At 43.8% G+C, this 19,635-nt stretch overlaps 1 protein-coding gene across 1 annotated transcript in view; it reads left to right on the top strand.

Moving 5' to 3' along the window:
* Positions 1-7,747, top strand: part of UBXN2B (UBX domain protein 2B) — a 33,281-nt gene extending 25,534 nt beyond the window's left edge. The window contains exon 9 of the mRNA XM_075920660.1: positions 6,151-7,747. Coding sequence (XP_075776775.1) covers positions 6,151-6,313 — 163 coding nt within the window. The 3' untranslated portion in view covers positions 6,314-7,747. The remainder of the gene's footprint in view (positions 1-6,150) is intronic.
* The last annotated feature ends 11,888 nt before the right edge of the window (positions 7,748-19,635 follow it).

The following is a 19,635-nucleotide window of genomic DNA, read 5'->3' as shown; positions in this document are numbered from 1 at the left end:
AGTAATTTTGTTCTCCAGCCCCACTTGCATTGTGGCTGGCGGACAAATGACTACTATTCTATGTGCTGACACTGCTTATGATGTCATCGGAAGTACTTTTGCTGACAGTTCTTAGACTGTGGATGGTAGGTAAGGTATTCAATGGAAGACTTTTTGGATTTGGAACATATTCCTGCCCTCGATAAGCATTTTTCTGTCAGAACCAGAATCTGCTGACTTTTCAGGGTGCAGAAAGGCTGTGGACCTGAGTGGGGTCATGGCTCACTCAGGCCTACCATAATCAGAGACTGTGTGAATGTCAAGTTTACATGAATTTATTAAAGGTGTTTATTTTGGAACTATGCACCAGGGCAGTGGGAGTTCTGGTCCTGGACATTGTGATTTAGGGACCATCATAATTTCAGTGCCTAGCTACACAACAGAGGTGCTATTGTATTGGTTTTCTTTTCTTTTGGACTTGTGGAGTTGGGACAGTATTGATCACTGGGAATTGAAGCTGATTAAGGAACTGGCAATAATTTGGTTTGGCTTTGTCGTGTTGTGTATTTGATTTTATGCATGTACTCAAACTGCTGAATGAGTAAATTACATTGAAAAATAAAAGGTGTTTATCCAGTGAACTTCTGTGCCACAGCCTCGATCCTCCATGATGTGCCCCTGTGGGTGCTCTGCATCAAGTTCTCATGTGCCTTTGGAGCCCTTTATTGCAGTTTTTCAGCTAGCAGTGACTTTGTCTCTCACATACACCCTATGCCGCCTCATGCCAAACACCGTGGTTATACAGGGGTATGCAGGCAAACTGCCCTTTGCTTCTTAATCACTTTGGCCTGAGATGGTGCCTTAGTTTATCTGCCTTTGCCTCAGCCATTCTGTTTTTCCTTAGTGTACAGGTGCTTAGTCTAGTAGTTGATAATATAATTAGGATAATATAATTAGAGAAAAAATAACTAGCACTGAGGAAATTATATTGAGAGCACTACGTAGGTGGACTGTGGACATGTCATCAGACTGGAAGACCACTGCCTCCCAAACAGACCTTGTATGGGGAGTAGAGGTAGGGCAAAAGAAAGAAGGTTCATCGGTATGAGCATTTCAAATCTAATTTAAAATACAGTCTGTGTGAGCTGGGATTAATCTCAAAGAACTCAAACAGTTCAGAACTGGACTCACAGGAGGTGTCCGACAAGATTAGCATGCCATGATTTCAGTGAGATTGACAGAATTGTTTCCAGGCTACATGTGAAATGCATCATAGAGCTGCATCGTTAAACATCTTCGATGGACTTTCTGTGCCGTCTGTTCGACCAGCTTTGTGCATCAGGGTTTGGACTTCAGAGTCATAAGCATAGCCATAGATGAGAATTGTAATAATATGGTTGTGGTTGTCAGTGATGGATGACTACTGCTAGTAGCAGCTATGGTTTGTAGATCAGTGTTTCTTAAACTTTTTAAGACCGAGAAACATCAAACAATTTTTTTTTATGGGGAACACCAAGGATTTTTTTGTTGAGGAAAAAACAAAGTCCCCAGGGAAAAGTTGAGGGGTGGGGGGAAAAAAAGGAGGCTTGTCCTTTTAAAGGCGGCCATTTTGAATTCTGTTCTCTCCACGGCACACCTCTGACTGCCTTGCGGCACACTGGGTGTGCCGCGGAACACACTTTAAGAAACGCTGATATAGATTGTGAGGGAATAGTTTTGTTCTCTTCCCCCTTTTCTTCCTCCGAGAGACTCATTTTTCTGGTAAGGCATGCCTATCTCACCAGACTTCTAATGCTTTCTTTCTTGCTGAGAGGTTTTCTTGTAAACTTGGTCCACTCTAAGTGGTCCACTCTAACCTCCTGAATGCCTGGCACACCCAGAGCATGCCTTTTACCTTGAGGCAAGTTTTCCCTAGGAAGGGGAAGACTTTGGAGGTTTCTGGGAATACTCCCATAAAGAGAAATGCAGACTCTCGTTCCAAGGAGCCAGCTCTAGAAAGATCATGTCCCCTGCCAAATCTCTGGCCTCCGAGGCCAAAGCCTTCTTTACAGTGAACTGGTGGGGCGTGAACTACTGAAGCACCCAGGAAAGGAGATATGGCTCTGACTGGGTGTCAGGATCCTTTACCCTCAAGGAGAACAGGTGTGGGGTGCTGTCAAGTTAAGCCCAGCAGTCAATACTAATAGATCTGACTCAGCCAGCAGTGCCATTATTCCCCTTAACTCTGTCATTGATGCCAGTGCAATTTATTCAGCTATCACTATGCACCTGGAGTGCAATTCATCAGTGCCACTGGCTTTGGAGACCATGACCTCGGCTACTACTTCAGTACCGGATACCTTCTCAATATCACAAGAATTCCAGTATTATAAAAACTTTGTGGTATCTGATGGACCAGAATCCATGCTTCTTATGGGTTCTACATGCCTTTTGGTAGCAAGATTCCAGTCTCTTGGACTACAGTCCTCTGACACTGTAGGAATCTGCACCATTTTCAGTGGGTGTCTTGCTCCCCCGGCCCCATCTTGTCATCCTCCCCCATGGGATGCAATAGAAGAGTAAGAGGGAGACTTCCAGTCAGTCTCCTGTCTCGGTCATGAGTCAACAACATGACCCTTCAGGAATCTCTTTTTGGCTAGCCATAGAGAGGGTTGCATTGGCCACCAAGAGTGGTATAACCAACCTTCTATTCTGCTTTCACTTCCATATGGATTACATTTGCCGTAGTGGGACATTTTGAGTGGCCTATCAGCAACAGCTTGGTACTGTTCCTAGGAAGAGTAGGGTGGTGCAACCTTCTCCTCCCCAATCAGTACCACCACCAGAGAGATTTGAAAATCAGGAGGTTAGGGTAGATGAAGCCTGAAAATCCCATCTCATCTTTCTCTCCAGATGAGATTGTTGTGCTTCCACCACCTTTCATAGTGACAATTTCAGACAGTTTCTAGACCTCATTAGGATAGCTGATACACTTCAGATTCTTCTCAAAGAGGTCAAAGTTTTGCAACATAGACTGCTAGATATCATGCAATCAGCAACACACTCCAACTGGCATTACCCATCAAGGAAGCACGCCTGATGGAAACCAATCCTGGGTTGGGAATCCCAGACTGTGGATTCAAGGAGCTCTGGCCGTGATTTGGGTGAACCAGGATGCAAAGTAGGTAGTCCACAGCCCACTTAGGCGCACCCATAGGTGTGCCTCTACTTTGGCCTATCACTGTCATGAGGTTCTTCTCAAAATTATTTGCCGTAGCGGTATCTTACCTTCAGTGGGAAATTACTCTAGTCGTTCTATATGTCAACAACTGATTGCTGAAGAGATGCTCCTAGGAAGCAGTGCATGTGCATGGCCCTTGCTCTGTTCCAGGAGTTGGGCTTGCAGTGAATCGAAAGAAATCTACATTGACACCCATACAAGGATACTGTTTACAGATGTGTATTTGGATTCATTGACAGCCAGAGCCTATCCTCCTTTGGACTGAACTATTCAAAGAAGTCCTAGAACCACAATAAATAACTGTCTTCAATTCTTGGAATACATGGGAGCTTGCACCTTTGTGATCAATCATGTAAATCTGCTTCCAAGTTTAGCTCAGATCAACCTACTTCCCGTCAGGGATACTCTGGACAGGTATCTTAAAACTCTTCTAAGCTGGTGGAAAGAACAGATCAATGTCCGTTTGAACATCCCTTTCAGTTGCCCGACCCTTTCAGTAATTTTAAAAAATGATTCACCCATGTTAGAATAGGAGCCCATCTAGATTCCTTCACAATTAAGGGCAGATGGACAGCCCAGGAAATCAGTCTACACGTCAATCTGAGCTCAGACTGCCAGGAATGGTTGCAGTCATTTTCTAGCCCTCATCAAGGGCAAAACAATCAGGATGATAACAGGCAACATGCCCTACATATTCTACATCAGCAAGTGGACAGGTACCATGAAGCAATAGCACAGATCCATATTTCAGTGGTCTGTCTCCTAAGCCTTCAAAACACCACCTCCCAATACCCTCAGAAGACGCTTCTCATGGGATCGTGAATGGGAGTTGGACACTCCAGTTCTCCACAGCATATTTCAGAGATGGGATCTGCCACAAGTCAACCTTTTTGCCAACATAGCCTTAGTAAACTTAGTAAACTATTCCTCATTCACATATCAGTCAGACTGCCATTCAAGTTTCCAACCATTCCTCACTTTCTATCTCAGAATTCAGGTTGCATGAATTATCCCATCCTAATGGTTCTACATCTCAGAGCATGGTTCCTTAAAGGTTCTTGGGGTTAGAGGGTTTCTGCTCTGTGGGAGTATAACAAGTGGTACTAAACAACAGAAAGACATAGCTTACTTACAGAAATAGTAAAAATATTCTCTTTGTTGTGGTGGTTGCTCCCTCTGGCCTGATTGAGTTCCACTGCCATCCATCTTGGATTACTTGCTGGATCTGAAGAAACTGGAATTTTCCATCAACATGACTAAGGGACATTTCATCCCCCTCTGGAATTCTTTGTATTTTCTCACCTGGCATCAAGATTCATTACAACATTTGGCAAGCTCTACCTGCTCGTGAGTCAGCCTACTCCCATCTGGGACCTCAACTTGGTTCTCAATCACCTTAATAAGACCTCATTCAAACAATGATACTTTGCACTGATTTATTTGTGGAGACAGTCATCTTAGTTGTTGTCATATCAGCCCATAGGTTTGCGAAAATTGGGGCCTTAATGGCAGATCCCTCCCCTTATGTGTTCTTCAACTATAAGGTATTTCCATACCCTGGATGTCAGAAGAGCTTTGGCAATTTCAAAGGTCACCTTGGCTCTTCATCTCCATCATGGATAGATCCAGGGAGCCTCTAATTCTATTCAGAGACTATTGAAATTAATACCTCATTTTTACTTGAGATTCCACAAGTATGCAGTCCCTTCTCTCTTCCCCTCCTCCCCTTCCCAGTGAATAGAACATTCATCCAGCTCTCAGACAACATCTACGGCAATACTGAAGCACGTTCCATTTTCTGAGATATGTAGGATCACTGCATGGGTTTTAGTACACACATTTATGAATCTTCGTGGCCTCCATATCATTGGATCTGATGCATCAGTAGGTTCTGCAGTATTATCTTCAATTCTGGACTCTAGCTAGGTTTGTATTAGGGGATAAGTTTGAATGAAGATGTGCAACTCCAGCTATGTTACTTCAACTCCAGCTACGTAATTATCTTAAATTGAATTTTGGTGCCGTCCACACAGTGAGAGGTCAACAGGAGCACACTCTCCCATCAACTTCCCCTACTCCTTGTAGAAGCAGGACTAACGGTGCAAAAAGGAGCACCCTCTCAGTTCGAATTAGCATGTCTTCATTAGACTCACTAATTTGAACCCCAGAAGAGATTGACTGCAGCAGCTTCAATCTTCTCTGTAGACATAGCCTGTATGAAGCTTACTCCTTGATGTGGGGATAGTGCCCAGAAGTCTTCTGAAGTGGAGCACTGATAGATTCCCTATTCAAAGAAGATGAGTAACCACTTCTTGTGCAATAACTACAGTAGTCTTCAAGACGTGTTACTCTGAGTGCTCTATTACCTTCCCTTCTTCCCCTCTGCTTCAGGTTGTTCCTTAAGGGACATTTGGGTAGAGAAGTAACTGAGGCCTGTTTGCCTGCACATACCTATATAGGATAAACTTAAAAAACAACAAAAGGTCTGGGAGCACTTTATAGACTAACAAAACATGTAGATGGTATCATGAGCTTTCGTGGGCACAGCCCACTTCTTCAGGCATAGTGTTCAAGCGCACAGGCCAAACAGACACCAGTAGCTGAAAATCTCCAATCAAGGACTCATAGAGCACTCAGAGAGAAACGCAGCTCAAGGTTATTTTACAAGGTGAATAACTTTATATGGTAAGACAAGCCATATGTTCACCCTTATTTTTCAGTCCTCCTATTCAAAAAGCAAAGAGCTCTAGATTGTAATCCTCATCATTTGAAGAATATTATCAAATATAGCTGTACTATATTATCAAAGAATATTATCAAATATAGCTGCAAACTGTGTTTGCAGTATTCAAATTTTTGCCTTTATTGGTGTCGGCAGCTGATTCTTGTTGAAATTAATTCGTTACTAATTTTCAGTGTTTATATCATATCATATTCTATTATTTCAACAGGATTATGGATGTTCGAGACTTTATTATTCAGTCCCGTCCTGCATTTGCAGCTGCTGACTTTGTTCTTGTGACTACATTTCCAAATAAAGAGCTAACCGATGAAAATCTGACACTACAAGAAGCAGATATCCTTAACACTGTGATTCTTCAACAACTAAAATAATTTTGCACCTGTCAGTGTAATATAGCTTTTGGGGATACATAATGTGCCAAACTGTCGTTAAAGAATGCTTCCAATGGTGCAGAGAAAAGGAATCAAATCCAAATCTTTTTTCCATTTGTACAGCTCAGTTTTGTTTTTATTTCTGTTCTGTCTTCCAACTATTGCATCTTTGAATCATATTTTAAAGTTATTTCTCACAAAATGTTTTTACAGTTTTGACACTAAGCTTGTATAAATTGATATGTTCCAAACTTAGCAAGAACTAATAAGCTACTTGAGTAACACAGATATTGCTTATATTTTTAGGGGGGGGCAGTTTTTTTCAGGGAGTCAGAATCTTTTTACACACTTGGTAAGTCTTGCACTAAGGAAATGTTTTTATACTGATTTGGTAAACAGTGATTTGAAAATTTAACTCAGTAGGTTGAGATATGTTTACCTCCCTTAGCAAATGGATTTTCAAGTATTCTCTTTGTAAGTTGACCTGTTTACATGCTGTAACATAATTTTAAAATATTCTACTTGTTCTGTTTTGTTGGTGCAGTACAATTACATAAAATAACTTATAAATATTTTCCTGTACATTATTCCATAACATTCACTATGAGTGGATCAGTAACAAAAGAAAAACCAATCTCAACCTTTTCTGAATATATTTAATAATCTAACTGATATTTAATAATTTTCTCACTCATACTTTAGTTGTAATTCTTATCTTGATAAGAATTTAGTTTAATAGAAATGGTAGCGAGTAATAGCTAATGGACAAACATCAAGGTTCACAATTTCAAAATAATTGGACTGACAATCACATTCAAACACCCACAGCAATTGAGATCTATGCCGATACTCAATGCCATACACAAGCAATTGTTTAGATGCCCAAACGACATTTGTGTGCACACATACAAGACTTGTTCATGCAATCACTTCAATGCACAAAAAATGTCATTTTACATGCATTTTTTGCACGTGGACTTTAGGTCTTCCTATTTGGTATTTTGGCCAAAAGTATTAAATTTTCATAATGGTGCCATGGACATATTGTTATGCAATTTTATTTATTCTCATTGGCACCTACAAGATTAAACAATCACAATTCTTTGAAAATACATCCTTTTTAAAGTGTTTAATCTTGCACTCTGCTACGCAGATAGAAATACCGTGAAGTGGAAAATGGGCTTTTTATTTTAAAAACGAATATTATTTCCCAACATCTTGAAAACTTATTTCACTACACTTAGTTCACCCTTGCTCAGAAGACTTTATTTTAAATTCTTACTTCAAAGCAGGCATTTCCACCTATAAGTTATTTTTAGCCATTTGAAACCATATATGAGGTCAGATTTTTGTAAGACAAATGTCTGCATGATTTAAACTATCACAAATACATTGTTTATGCTAATCAATAAAGAAAACATTTTAAGCTAAAAATGTCCGATAGCTTTTTCATATTCTGTAATTCTCAATTATGTTGTGACAAAGTAGTTGTTTGTGTGTTTTGCATGATGCACGTTGTGTGTTTGAGGTGAGGTGGGAAGGAAATATAAGTTAAAAACAATTTTTAAATACTAGACCTAAATTATAGAGCTCCACATAAGAGTTCTCATATGGATCTGAACCATTCCAAAGTTTGGCCATATTTGGATTCAAGGATTAGCTTCATGTTGATCCCTAATAAAATGTAAGCTCCACACAGGTAAAAACAAATTAAGTAGTTTATTTTGCATAAGGAACTGTGGTTACATAAAATAAATGGATACTAATTTTTCAGGATTTCTGAAGACATATAACTTCTTCACATTATCATCCTTTCTTTATTCCAAGTAGCCAATGAACTTGTAATGTAAAAGCTTTGGAACATCTGGGTAAAAATCTTTATTTCAAGATCAGAAAAAATACAACATGCATTTGTATTTATTAATGATATATTTGGAGTTATTTGGACAGTTGTTTTTAAGCTTTTTTTGCTGAGCTCCCCTCCTTTTGAGTTGCATTTTTTGAGTGTCCAACCCAACTCTGACAAAAACAGATACAATATTTGCCCCCTCTCCTCAGGTTTTCAAAGTGGGTTAAGGTGCACACAATGGTCTTGGGGAGCAGAGCCAGCACTGGGTGTGACTGCAGTGGATGTTGGCATTTACGCACAGGCTCCATGGCCAGCTGAGATGAATGAAGGAATGGAAGTGGTATTCTTCCTGTGATCTGCTGCACAGGTCTGGCATCACCCCCTTAGGCCCCCCCAAATGTTCCTCCATACCTCCTTGTGATGATGTATACCAGATTTTCTGAGACCCTCTGCTGGAGGACTTGTGGTCCTGCCACAACCCATAATAGGGCAACTGAGGGGGTAGTTGTGTGGCACACAGTCCACATGGCCCAGCAAGTCAGTGTAAGAAGAGCTGCAGGAGTAAGTCCAGTTGATTGCGGGAGCTGGAGGACCATAGATGATGTGTAGCTGGCTGAGGGAGTTTCAGGACAGATGAAGTAATGCTACCAGAAGCTGGGAAGAGTGAGAAGGAGTGGGTCAGGACTCTGGGATTCCATCAGGACAAGGCCCTTAGGTAAAGGTAAAGACACTCTGGAAAAGTGACCCCAGAATTAGAGCAATGGTGTGACTTAGACAATGAGACACAGCAGATGGCTGCTCTCTCGAGCTGGGGTCTCAAACTCCCAGCCTGCAGGCTATCCCCAGCTAGAGCAATTGCGCAATGCAGCCCAAGACTCCCAGCGGGCTGGACGGGGTGCTGTCTGTTACCATTCCCAAAGGTCTGCCTCTTTCCACCACCCCCCTACCCCATCCCTCCAGGACGCAGCTTTGGGAATTACTAGGGGGTGGAAACTGGCATGGCGCAGAGGCAGCAGTCTGGGTCCCCACACACTCCCCATGTAAGAAGAGCCATTTGGAGATCTGACTTTCTCTACCTGGTTTATTATAGCAACCAGACCCACCACGTACACAAGGGAGAAAACATCATAGAATGTTAGAACTGGAATGAACCTTGAGAGGTCATCAAGTCCAGATCCCTGCTGAGCTCCTATTGATATCTTTGAGGACCTGGACCTTTCTGCATGTTTGGACGGTACCTAGCACAGTGGCTTTGCTGTTCTGATTGGGCCCTCTAGATGCTGGTAAAATATAATTATCAAAAATACCATTGGGTAAATTTTTTTTAGTTTCTCCACCTGTAGCTGCCAAAGGGCATGAAAAATAGCCAACAATAGTGCTTTATTATCCAAGAATGTTCTCTGCACAGCTCTCCAATAAACCTGGCTGTTCATTTGTTTTATTTATGTATTTTTATCCTTTTGAAGTGATTATTTAGCTCAGCCCATAAAAATTCAGAAAATGCCAACCTGGCAAGGTCTGTTTGCCTTAAAGCCTATATAGTCAGCTATTACCCAATCTACTGCGCAAGCAGAGCAGGTAGAGATGACCTGGAGCTAGTGATTTCCAAATGACCTTCAGTAGTGGCCAAGGCCAATTACAAACAAGTTTCATTTTATGACTTTTCCTAGAACTGGCAAGTAGCATAAAGTTGTTAAAGCCCCATTTGCCACAAACTCAGATACTCTTAACTGAAGAGTCTCTGAAAAGTACAGGAATTAAATGTAGCTGGGATATAGGACTATTTTTATCATAGAGAAGTTGACTGTATTTTACTAATACTAAAATCTATACGCAGAGAATAGTAAGAACCCTGACAGTCAATAATCTTGAGCTTGGAGTCCTATTTTATGGACTACATATTCTTTGTGATGAGGGACATAGATCTGGGGGGAGGGGAGCATTATCCCACCCACCCTCAATAGAGCTGAGGCATGGGGGGATTCTCTCTCTCTCTCTCTCTCATGGGGAGTGGAGGAGGCAGCAGGACGGGATAGCAACCTGTGCTCTGGGTTGCTGTCTAAGTAGCTGGATGCTGCCCCCTGGTTCCTAGTGCCTTCCTATTTCCTATACAATAGTACATGCTGGGGGCTCTCCATGCTGTGCTACCACTTTGAAATGCATAAGAGCTCCCACTGGGCCCGGGCTGCATGCGGAGTTCTGCATTCCTCCTTTGAAACGTACAAGATCCGCAGCAGAGGCTCTTGTACATTTCAAAGGAGGAATGCAGAAGTGCCTATCGAGTAGTTGATGGAAATTCCATCAACTGCTCGACTAGTAAATTAACCGTTACTTAACCTCCTTAGATTGCATCTCACTAAACATTCCGGCTACGTCTACACTGGCCCTTTCCGAAAGGGGCATGCTAATTTTCCAGGTCATAATAGGGAAATCTGCGGGGGATTTAAATATCCCCCGCAGCATTTAAATAAACATGTCCGCCGCTTTTTTCCGGCTTGTAGAAAAGCCGGAAAAGAGCGTCTACACTGGCCCCGATCCTCCGGAAAAAAGCCCTTTTCCGGAGGATCTCTTATTCCTACTTCAAAGTAAGGGCTTTTTTCCGGAGGATCGGGGCCAGTGTAGATGCTCTTTTCCGGCTTTTCTACAAGCCGGAAAAAAGCGGCGGACATTTTTATTTAAATGCCGCGGGGGATATTTAAATCTCCCGCAGATTTCCCTATTACGACCTGTGAAATTAGCATGCCCCTTTCGGAAAAGGGGCCAGTGTAGACGAGCCCTCCCTGTTCTACTCTCATATCTGCTGTTCCAAGGTTTAGTCCTCCCTTAGGTATGGATATCACTGGAAATTCCATGCCCTGCTCCTGACTTAACTCATATCTTTCAGCTTGGCTCTGATCACACAAAGACTGCAGGAAAGTCTTGCTTTTCAATTCAAACCCCGCCTCCCACTCTCTTTTCATTGGCTCTTCTGGCTTCCTACCAACACTTTCTAGAGATTCTCTAGGACCTTTACAGGTAATTTAGTTAACTGAAAGGCTGGGATGTCCCATCCATCACAAGATGGAGTCACTACCCTTGCTTGGAGTGAAGTTTTTTCTTCATGTGAGCAGGCCACTTGTTTCTGAAGGTCCTGACTCATGGCTGGGAGTTCACCACCTGAGCCTGCAGTGCATGGTTTTCAGACTAGAGTTAGCCAACCTCATGCAGTTCTGTTGCCCTTTGGGTACCCTGGATAGTAGTAAGCCTGCTGTTTCATTCCCTCCACTGGGGCTAGTTCTGTGGAGGAGGTTAGGTGTAGATCTATGCAAACTGTCATTACTGGAGCTTGGGATGTCAGACATGGTGATAAGGATGGTGGCAGTCCAAAGTCAGAAACCAAACCAAAATCCAGAACCAGGAGTTAGAATCAAGAGTCATACCTGGAGTCAGGTTTCAGAGCCGGAGTCAGAACATGGGGTCAGGAATTCAAGAGCAATCCAAGAGGCAGGATTACGTCTGACAGGAGAGTTTGGCTGGTGAAGGCAGCCAGTCAGGGCTGCTACAGGAATCAAGCAGAGCTGTCATCCCACCTCAGGAGGTGTCAGATTGGGGAAAGGTGAGAGAGCAGCAGCACTATTTTCACTGAGCAGAAAGAGCCCAGCACTTCACGAACCACTTTCCCTCCTTTCCTGCAAACAATGGGTCAGGCTGTTCTCTTCTCACTGCCTCCATGACTGGGGAAGTGATGGTGGGGATGTAGGCCTCCCAGTTCTGCCAGAGAAGCAGAGATGTACTATCAAGTGCAGGAATGGAATTAACCTCTGACTTAGGGACTGGCCAATGAGAGGTGGGGAACATTAATTCATTAGAATTTTGGGGCTTGGGTAGAAAACCTCCTTCACCATCAGGCATCCAGCAAGGGTCCCTGCAGCAGAAGCTGGAATCATGGTAGCTTCTGAATCTGGGAGTGCTGGCTCTACTGTCACAGGCACAGTAGAGCCAGCACAGAGGAGCTGGGCAGGGAGAGTTCAGAGAGGAAAACAACATAATCTTTGCATCTAAAATGATAAGATTATTTTGTAGTCTCATGATTCATGCTTGTTATAGCCTGGGGGAGGGGAGGTGGCAGTGGTGCTCCTCTTCTCCTTCACTTGTGGCAGAGAGAAGGTGTTGGCCAAGGACTTCCTAGGTGTTTTCAGATTCTTTTACAATTCTTCCCTGCAATGACTGATATAATTCCTATGGGAAGAGAGAGGATGGGTGTGGGGGAGGAGGGTGGAGGAGGGGTTAGCCATCTCTGACACACGGGCTTTCGATGGGGCTTCCAAGTAGGGAGAAATCTCTCCTCCAATATAACCACAGAAAGCTTTTGTGGGTCAGAAGCAACAGAGGCAATTTTTCTAGATAGGATCATATCTTTATAACCAGCAGATGCCTAATGAAATAATCATTGGGCCTACTTTTTTATTAGGCCTTGATTTAACTTCTATAAGGTAAATTTCAAAGTTAACAAGAAAGATACAGCCCTACCTTGGAACTGTTCAAACCGTTTGCATAAAAGGGTTATCCAAGGTGCATCTCACTGCTCTTCAACATTTGTTATTCTTGGACAGAGGTTACTGACCTGTGCACCAAAGTGTAATGTCAACTGAGTAGCTTTTCTTTGTGTGTTTTGATGAATCTGTGTGTTTACAGGGACAGACGCACAAATATTAAATGAATAACATTCAAAAACTCCAACATGGAGCTGAGTTAAGCCAACACTGAGCAGCTATGGAAAATCCTACCATAATGTAGATCCAAAGCAATTTTCTGTTGTGTTCACAAAACAAAAAAAGTGATGCAAGATATACATGTAATGTCTGTATATATTTTAGAGATGTGTGCACGTGTCTGTCTGTAAGTCCATCTGGCTGTGAGTCCATTTGCTCAAGAACTCCTCCCAAATGGTAAGAACTAGGACAACCAAATTTGGTATGCAGCTCCTCTTATCCTAACTTAAAGGGTTTAGATGTGCCTGGAGTTCGATTGTTTTTCATAAAATGTAAATGGGGGGGGGGGACAGTCACAATAGAGGGCAACAAGCGCAGGAAACAGTTATACTGCAGTGAGCACTGCGGGCAGCTGCACTACCAAGGGAGTGGCCACATGGGGATAGGGTTCATCATGTTGTCTATGGAGGCTGGGCAGCACAGCCCTGCCCTCCCCACCGCACCCCAAGACCTACCAATGGCACCCCTGCCAGCACTGCCGGACTGCCCAGTATGGCCAGCATGGCCATGGCCAGTTGGCCATTGCAGCCCCACCTTTCCCCTCCTGCAGGCCAGGCCCGGAGAATGCCATAGGGAGGCCTCCGAGCTAGGCTCAGAGAGCGCTGGCGGGAGACCGGTGCACCCTCCCTTCTCCCCCTCCCCCCTGCTCCCGGCCCAGCCAGAAGTACTGGCGGGAGGCCTGCACAGCCCTACCACCATCCCCAGGCCAGATCCGGGCATTTAATTCCATATAAAGAAAGGTGTTAAGAGAACATTAAGGCCACATGGTTAAATCCTCAGATCAGGATATGCCATGGATAGGATTACAAGTGCAATCTTAACTCTCCCTTTGTGTGCACATATTATAATATATAGTACCATTTTTTTGAAAGCATCTAAGGGTATGTCTACACTACCCTCCTATTTCGAAATAGGAAGGAGGGTAATGTAGGCATACCGCACTTGCAAATGAAGCCCGGGATTTGAATTTCCCGGGCTTCATTTGCATAAGCCGGGCGCCACCATTTTTAAATCCCGGCTGGTTCGAACCCCGTGCCGCGCGACTACCACGAGGAGTAATGGTAGTTCGAACTAGGAAGCCTAGTTTGAACTACCTAGTTCGTGCCGCGTGTAGCCGTGCGGCACAGGGTTCGAACCAGCCGGGATTTAAAAATGGCGGCGCCTGGTTTATGCAAATGAAGCCCGGGAAATTCAAATCCCGGGCTTCATTTACAAGTGCGGTATGCCTACATTACCGCGCTAGTTCGAACTAGCGGGGTAGTGTAGACATACCCTTATAGATTTAGGAACCAAAGTCTGTGAGACTTAATCTCCTAAGTACTTGCCACTTTTGAAAACAGTACTATGGAAATCCATAGTCCTTCATTTCAACATCACATATTGTTTCTGAAATAATATCCTGCAATATTTCAATTAAAGTACATCATCCATGTAACATCTTAAAATACTTGTTTTTGTTTATGTATGCTTATCCTATTTTCATTGCTATCTTTGTACTGTCTATCTTTATTTGCTTACTCTGTGATAAGTTTATTACAATTCTACATAATATATACAATTCACATGTAAAATTGAAGTTAAAGCTGGAAGTACATATCAGTAATTTAAGAGGAGAAAAAAAATCAGGATAATGTTGTAATTCTTCCCCAAAACAATTATTACAAAGGAGTTCAGAATTAGGGGGAAATGTAAAAGAAATCCAAGCATGCCCATTTCTGGAAATGTGCAGTTAATGTGCTCAGACAATTTTAACTCTGTTCGGTAATGATGCCATCGGGGTAAAAAAAAGATCATGGGAAACCACCTTAAATTGTTTTTAAAATATCAAATTAATCTATTTTGGGACTTAAACATCCCTTTATCATGATCAGATGGTTATTGCATAACAATCTTATATATGGAAGAACTTAAAAAACAATGAATAGTTTAGCAGTACCTTAGAGACTAACAAAACATGTAGATAGTATCATGAGCTTTCATGGGCACAACCCACTTCTTCAGATGAATGTTGTACCCACAAAAGCTCATGATACCATCTACATGTTTTGTTAGTCTTTAAGGTGCTGCTAGACTAGTCATTGCTTTTTTAAGTTTTTCCAGTTACAGACTAACTCAGCAACCCCTCTAAAGCATCTTACATATGTTATAGATGTCAGTTATATTATTTTTAACACTGAATAAATATTAAGAATAACACTATCCTAAGCTGCTGCTCTTAGCTGTTATTTGACAAGCTTGAAATATAATATTTTCTGACTGTTATTTTTTAGAAAACACCTGAACCAAAGGTTCAAGGCTAACTGAAAGTACAGTTTGTTGTATTGATGTTTAGAGATAGCATAGTAGTAGAAGTCCTTAACAAAGGCTGGTCAAGGCTAAATGCTCAAGGCTGAATGCTATCACCAAATAACTTTGATCCAGAGTACTATCATGTGTGTGTGTGTATGCACATTCAGTCTGCTATATTTTATTTAGCTCATGTAACTGTTTTGTTTTGTGGACCTAAAAGATAAAAAGATCAGTTCTAAAAATTCTGCATCACAATTACTAGCCACCCTTATTAGTGCTCTTGGCATACTCGCCAAGACTCTGAGAAATGAATGTGTGTGGAGACTGAGTTAAGTATAGAAAGGGACTCAGGTGTTGCAACCACCAGCTTTTTGGGGCTGCTTGCTACCTTGTGAAATCTACAGCTGGAGTCATTCCTGTCGGTGCTAGGCCCCCAGGTAATCCCTCAGGCCACCCTGGACCATGTACTTTGGGCAGTCGTGGTGGTCTGGAGGGTTACTTTGGGGCCTGACATTGGCAGCAGAAGTCAGGCTGCCCCTGCATTCGGCAATGGCAGTGGGAGCCATGGGAAGCAGAGTGACCCAGCCCCAGCCTGCACTGCTCCACTTCACTACTGCTGTGGTGAATCGAAGCAACCTGGCCCCAGCCCGCTCCCCTGAGCACTTTCCTTCCCACCACCACAGTGAGTGCAGGGGGGCCTGACCCCTGCTACTGGTGCCAGGCCCCCCAGTAATCCCCCGAGTCACATTAATTGGAGAAGAGGCCTTGTAGGAAGTGGCACAATGGGGACAGGACATGGTGGAGCAGGGGCAGAAAGAGGCAGGGTGGGGCAGAGCAGGAGTGGAGTGGAGGCAGGGCAGGGAAGGGAAGGGGTGGGGGTGAGGCCTGGAGCAAAGGGGGAGGTGTGGTGGGACCTACACCCCCCAAGGTGCGGCCGTATCCACAGCTCGGAGGTAGGCACCTAGGCTTCCTATATCAATGCATGGGGAAAGTTGGGCACCTGCAAAGGGGCTCCGCAAAAGCCTACCTGCTAAATAGAGAGCTAGCGCAAAACAGGTTCTGAGGGGAAAGTCCCACTCCTCTCAAAACTGGGTATCCAAATCTGGACTCGGAGCAAGGTATCTATCGCCATTCACGATTCACAGCTGTGAACCCTCTCCTGGAATTTGGTGCTTATGATACTTCTTACAAGAAAGGCATCGGCATGTGCTTAAACCCTCAGGAAACAGCCAGAGAGGGGGAGCGACATCTCTTTAGTCACCCAGGATGCAGAAACCTGAAGTTCAATACTTACCTCTACGTCATGTGACTAAGGGATTTGAAGCTCCGTTTCCCCACCCAAACCCACTGATGGGGAAGGTGGGTAAAGGAGACAGTTGTCCCAGGGCCCAATGATTCAAAGGGGCTTGGGGCTCCTGAATGCCACTGCTGCTACCGTGGTATCAGTGGTGGTGGTGCCCCACGCCCTTTAAATTGCTGCTGCAACGTGTGGTCCATGCAGCTGTGAGGGTTGTGAGGTTCCTCCCCCTTCCAGGACCACCAAGCTGCCCCCTACCTTGCCCAGGGACCCACAGAGGTTGTTGGCTCCCCTTTGCCCACCTCTGAGATGAGTGTTCTAATCACTAGAGTCATTCTTACTCTGTTCCAACACGTGCTTATTTATACACAATGGCTACGTCTACACTGGCCCCTTTTCCGAAAGGGGCATGCTAATTTTAAACTTCGTAATAGGGAAATCCGCGGGGGATTTAAATATCCCCCGCGGGATTTAAATAAAGATGTCCGCCGCTTTTTTCCGGCTTGTAGAAAAGCCGGAAAAGAGCGTCTAGACTGGCCCGATCCTCCGGAATAAAGCCCTATTCCGGAGGATCTCTTATTCCTACTTCAAAGGATTTCCCTATTACGAAGTTTAAAATTAGCATGCCCCTTTTGGAAAAGGGGCCAGTGTAGACGTAGCCAATGGGAAAACTTCTATCAGAAAGACTGAGAGAAACCTATACCAAAATATCCTGTAGTTCAATGTCAAGACACTCACCTGAGAGGGGGGGAAACCCAAATTCAAATTCCTTCTTCATTTCTGGCAGAGGGAGGATCCTGACTACGTGCCCTAACCACTAGGTCAAAGGGACGGAAACTGAGGATGCACCCTAAATGGTGTCTAGGGAACCGGTTAAGCAGTTTGTCACCGTGTAATCCCATGAGAGGCCAGGGACTTATTCCAGGCCACCAGGACGATCAGTCATTTACTGCAGGAGGACCAGCAAATGGTATGCTCAGCATTAGAATGAGATTTGGTTACCCAACTGTTGGCACTCAAGTTTGAGATTATCCTCAGTTACTACTGAATTGTTCTGATGTTGCAGCAGTGACCAAGCACTGCAAGCCTCCTTATCTCACTGTCAAGCCTCTGACACATGTAGGGTACATGCATAGCTGACACAGGCTTGGACTATGGAGCTCTAAAATTGCACTGTAGATGTTTTGGCCCTGGCTGGAGCCCAGACTCCTGTGAGGTGGGAAGGTCCCTGAGCCCAAGACGAAATGTCTACACTACTCTTTTAGGGTATGTCTACACTAGCCTCCTAGTTCAAACTAGGGAGGCTAATGTAGGCATTCGAAGTTGCAAATGAAGCCCAGGATTTAAATATCCCGGGCTTTATGTGCATGTTCTTGTCCGGTCGCCATTTTGAAATTCCACTAACCTGAGGTAACTGCCCGCGTGAACTAAGTCCTTAGTTGGAATTAACTGTTACTCCTCCTGGAATGAGGTGTAACAGTTAATTCGAACTAAGGACTTCGTTCGAATTGCTGTTTCACTGCTGCGTGTAGCAGCAGGCAGTTACTTCGGGCTAGTGGAATTTCAAAATGGCGACCGGACGGGAACATGCAAATAAAGCCCGGGATATTTAAATCCTGGGCTTCATTTGCAAGTTCAAATGCCTACATTAGCCTCCTTAGTTCAAATGAGGGGGCTAGTGAAGACATACCCTTATAACCCCTGAGCCCAAGCCCCATGAAGAGAAGTCAGCTGACTTGGGGCAGCTACAGTGGCAGTCTAGACAGAGCTTTAGTCTCCTTCCAATCTGCTCTGACTATGGAATTCTAATCACACCTCTCCCCCCCGCACCTGTGCTTGCAAAACGTGACTTAATCAGCTGATTCGCTAGCTTTTTAAATCTCCACAGGATTTTACTATCTGCTGTGGCTAAGTTCAGAAATGAGATTTACCTTTGAAAAGAACACAAGTAGTGCGGGGGGAGGGAGGGCTATTTAACTGTGAACTACATCATGCTAATTTTCATTTTAAAATAATATAAAATGTGTAACCTCAGTAGTAAATCACACAAAGGGGGTGCAATCAGACTTATGACTGCAGCCAGTGCAGACATACTTGAGCTAGCTTTGATTGAGATAGATTAAAGCTAGCAGGAGTAATAGTAGCAGGGTGAGGCTGCAGCAGCACCAGTGATTGGATGGTCTAACCCTGCCCCTCCCAGGACCTTAGGTCAATACTCAAGTGTCTTTTTGACCTAATGCAATCAAAGCTTTCTTGGGAATGTCTATATACTATAGCACACCTACCAGTTTCAGTGCCGAGATACATGCACATGTCAGGCATGTGAACCATGAAAGATCTTGTTTGAGTATATTTTGTTCCCTAGTGTTGTCAGTCCTGGCAGAAAACAACCTTGAGTCAACAATAGCCAGTGAAGTGTATGTTTACACTGAGACTGGTCCATGTAACAATATGTAACCTTTTCTACATCTTGCACCAAATGCAATAGTATTTAAATCTAAAGTTACTTAAGGGCAAATCCTTGTTATTTTTGCAGTTGGAGGCATTAGCTATTTTTGCCAGCGTTCTTCCTCTCCTAAGGCAGCTGAACAAGGGTAATGAAGACTGTGGCAAATTATTCTGCTCAGCCCAGTGTATATCCAGACAGAGTCAGTGCTAGGCCATTGGGCTCTAAGCAGGAATATTTTGTCCCTCCACGCACAACATGTACTAAAAAGCGAACATGGGCTCCCTTTGAGCTTTTTAGTCAACTTGTGCTTCATGCCGGCTCTGCAAACTCCAATTGCAGTTGCTGTAATGTAAATGAGAACAGAGTTTGGCCCTATATCTAGCCTGTTGGGTGTGTATATAATCAGTTGGATTGTTCACCTGGTTCAGGGGTGGGGAACCTTTTTTGGTTCAGGGGCTGCTGACCCACAGAAAAATCAGTCAGGGGCCACACACAAGTGAAAAGCAAAGTGAGAAGCCCCTAACTGAGAAGGAAAAAGACACTCCCCTCATTCTCCTTGCACACCGGAGCCTAGGTCAGTTGATTTTGCGTGCTGCAGCCCGATGGGTGGGTGGCAAGGGAGCTGGAGTGCCAGCGCAGGCTCCCCAATGCAGTGGGATCTCTCAGTCTTGGAGGCTGGGTCCAGGC

The sequence above is a fragment of the Pelodiscus sinensis genome, chromosome 2 (genome assembly GCF_049634645.1).
Source record: "Pelodiscus sinensis isolate JC-2024 chromosome 2, ASM4963464v1, whole genome shotgun sequence".
In the NCBI taxonomy this organism is placed as follows: Eukaryota; Metazoa; Chordata; order Testudines; family Trionychidae; genus Pelodiscus; species Pelodiscus sinensis.
The sequence above is the reverse complement of the archived record's forward strand: the minus strand, read 5'-3'. Positions and strand labels throughout refer to the sequence as shown.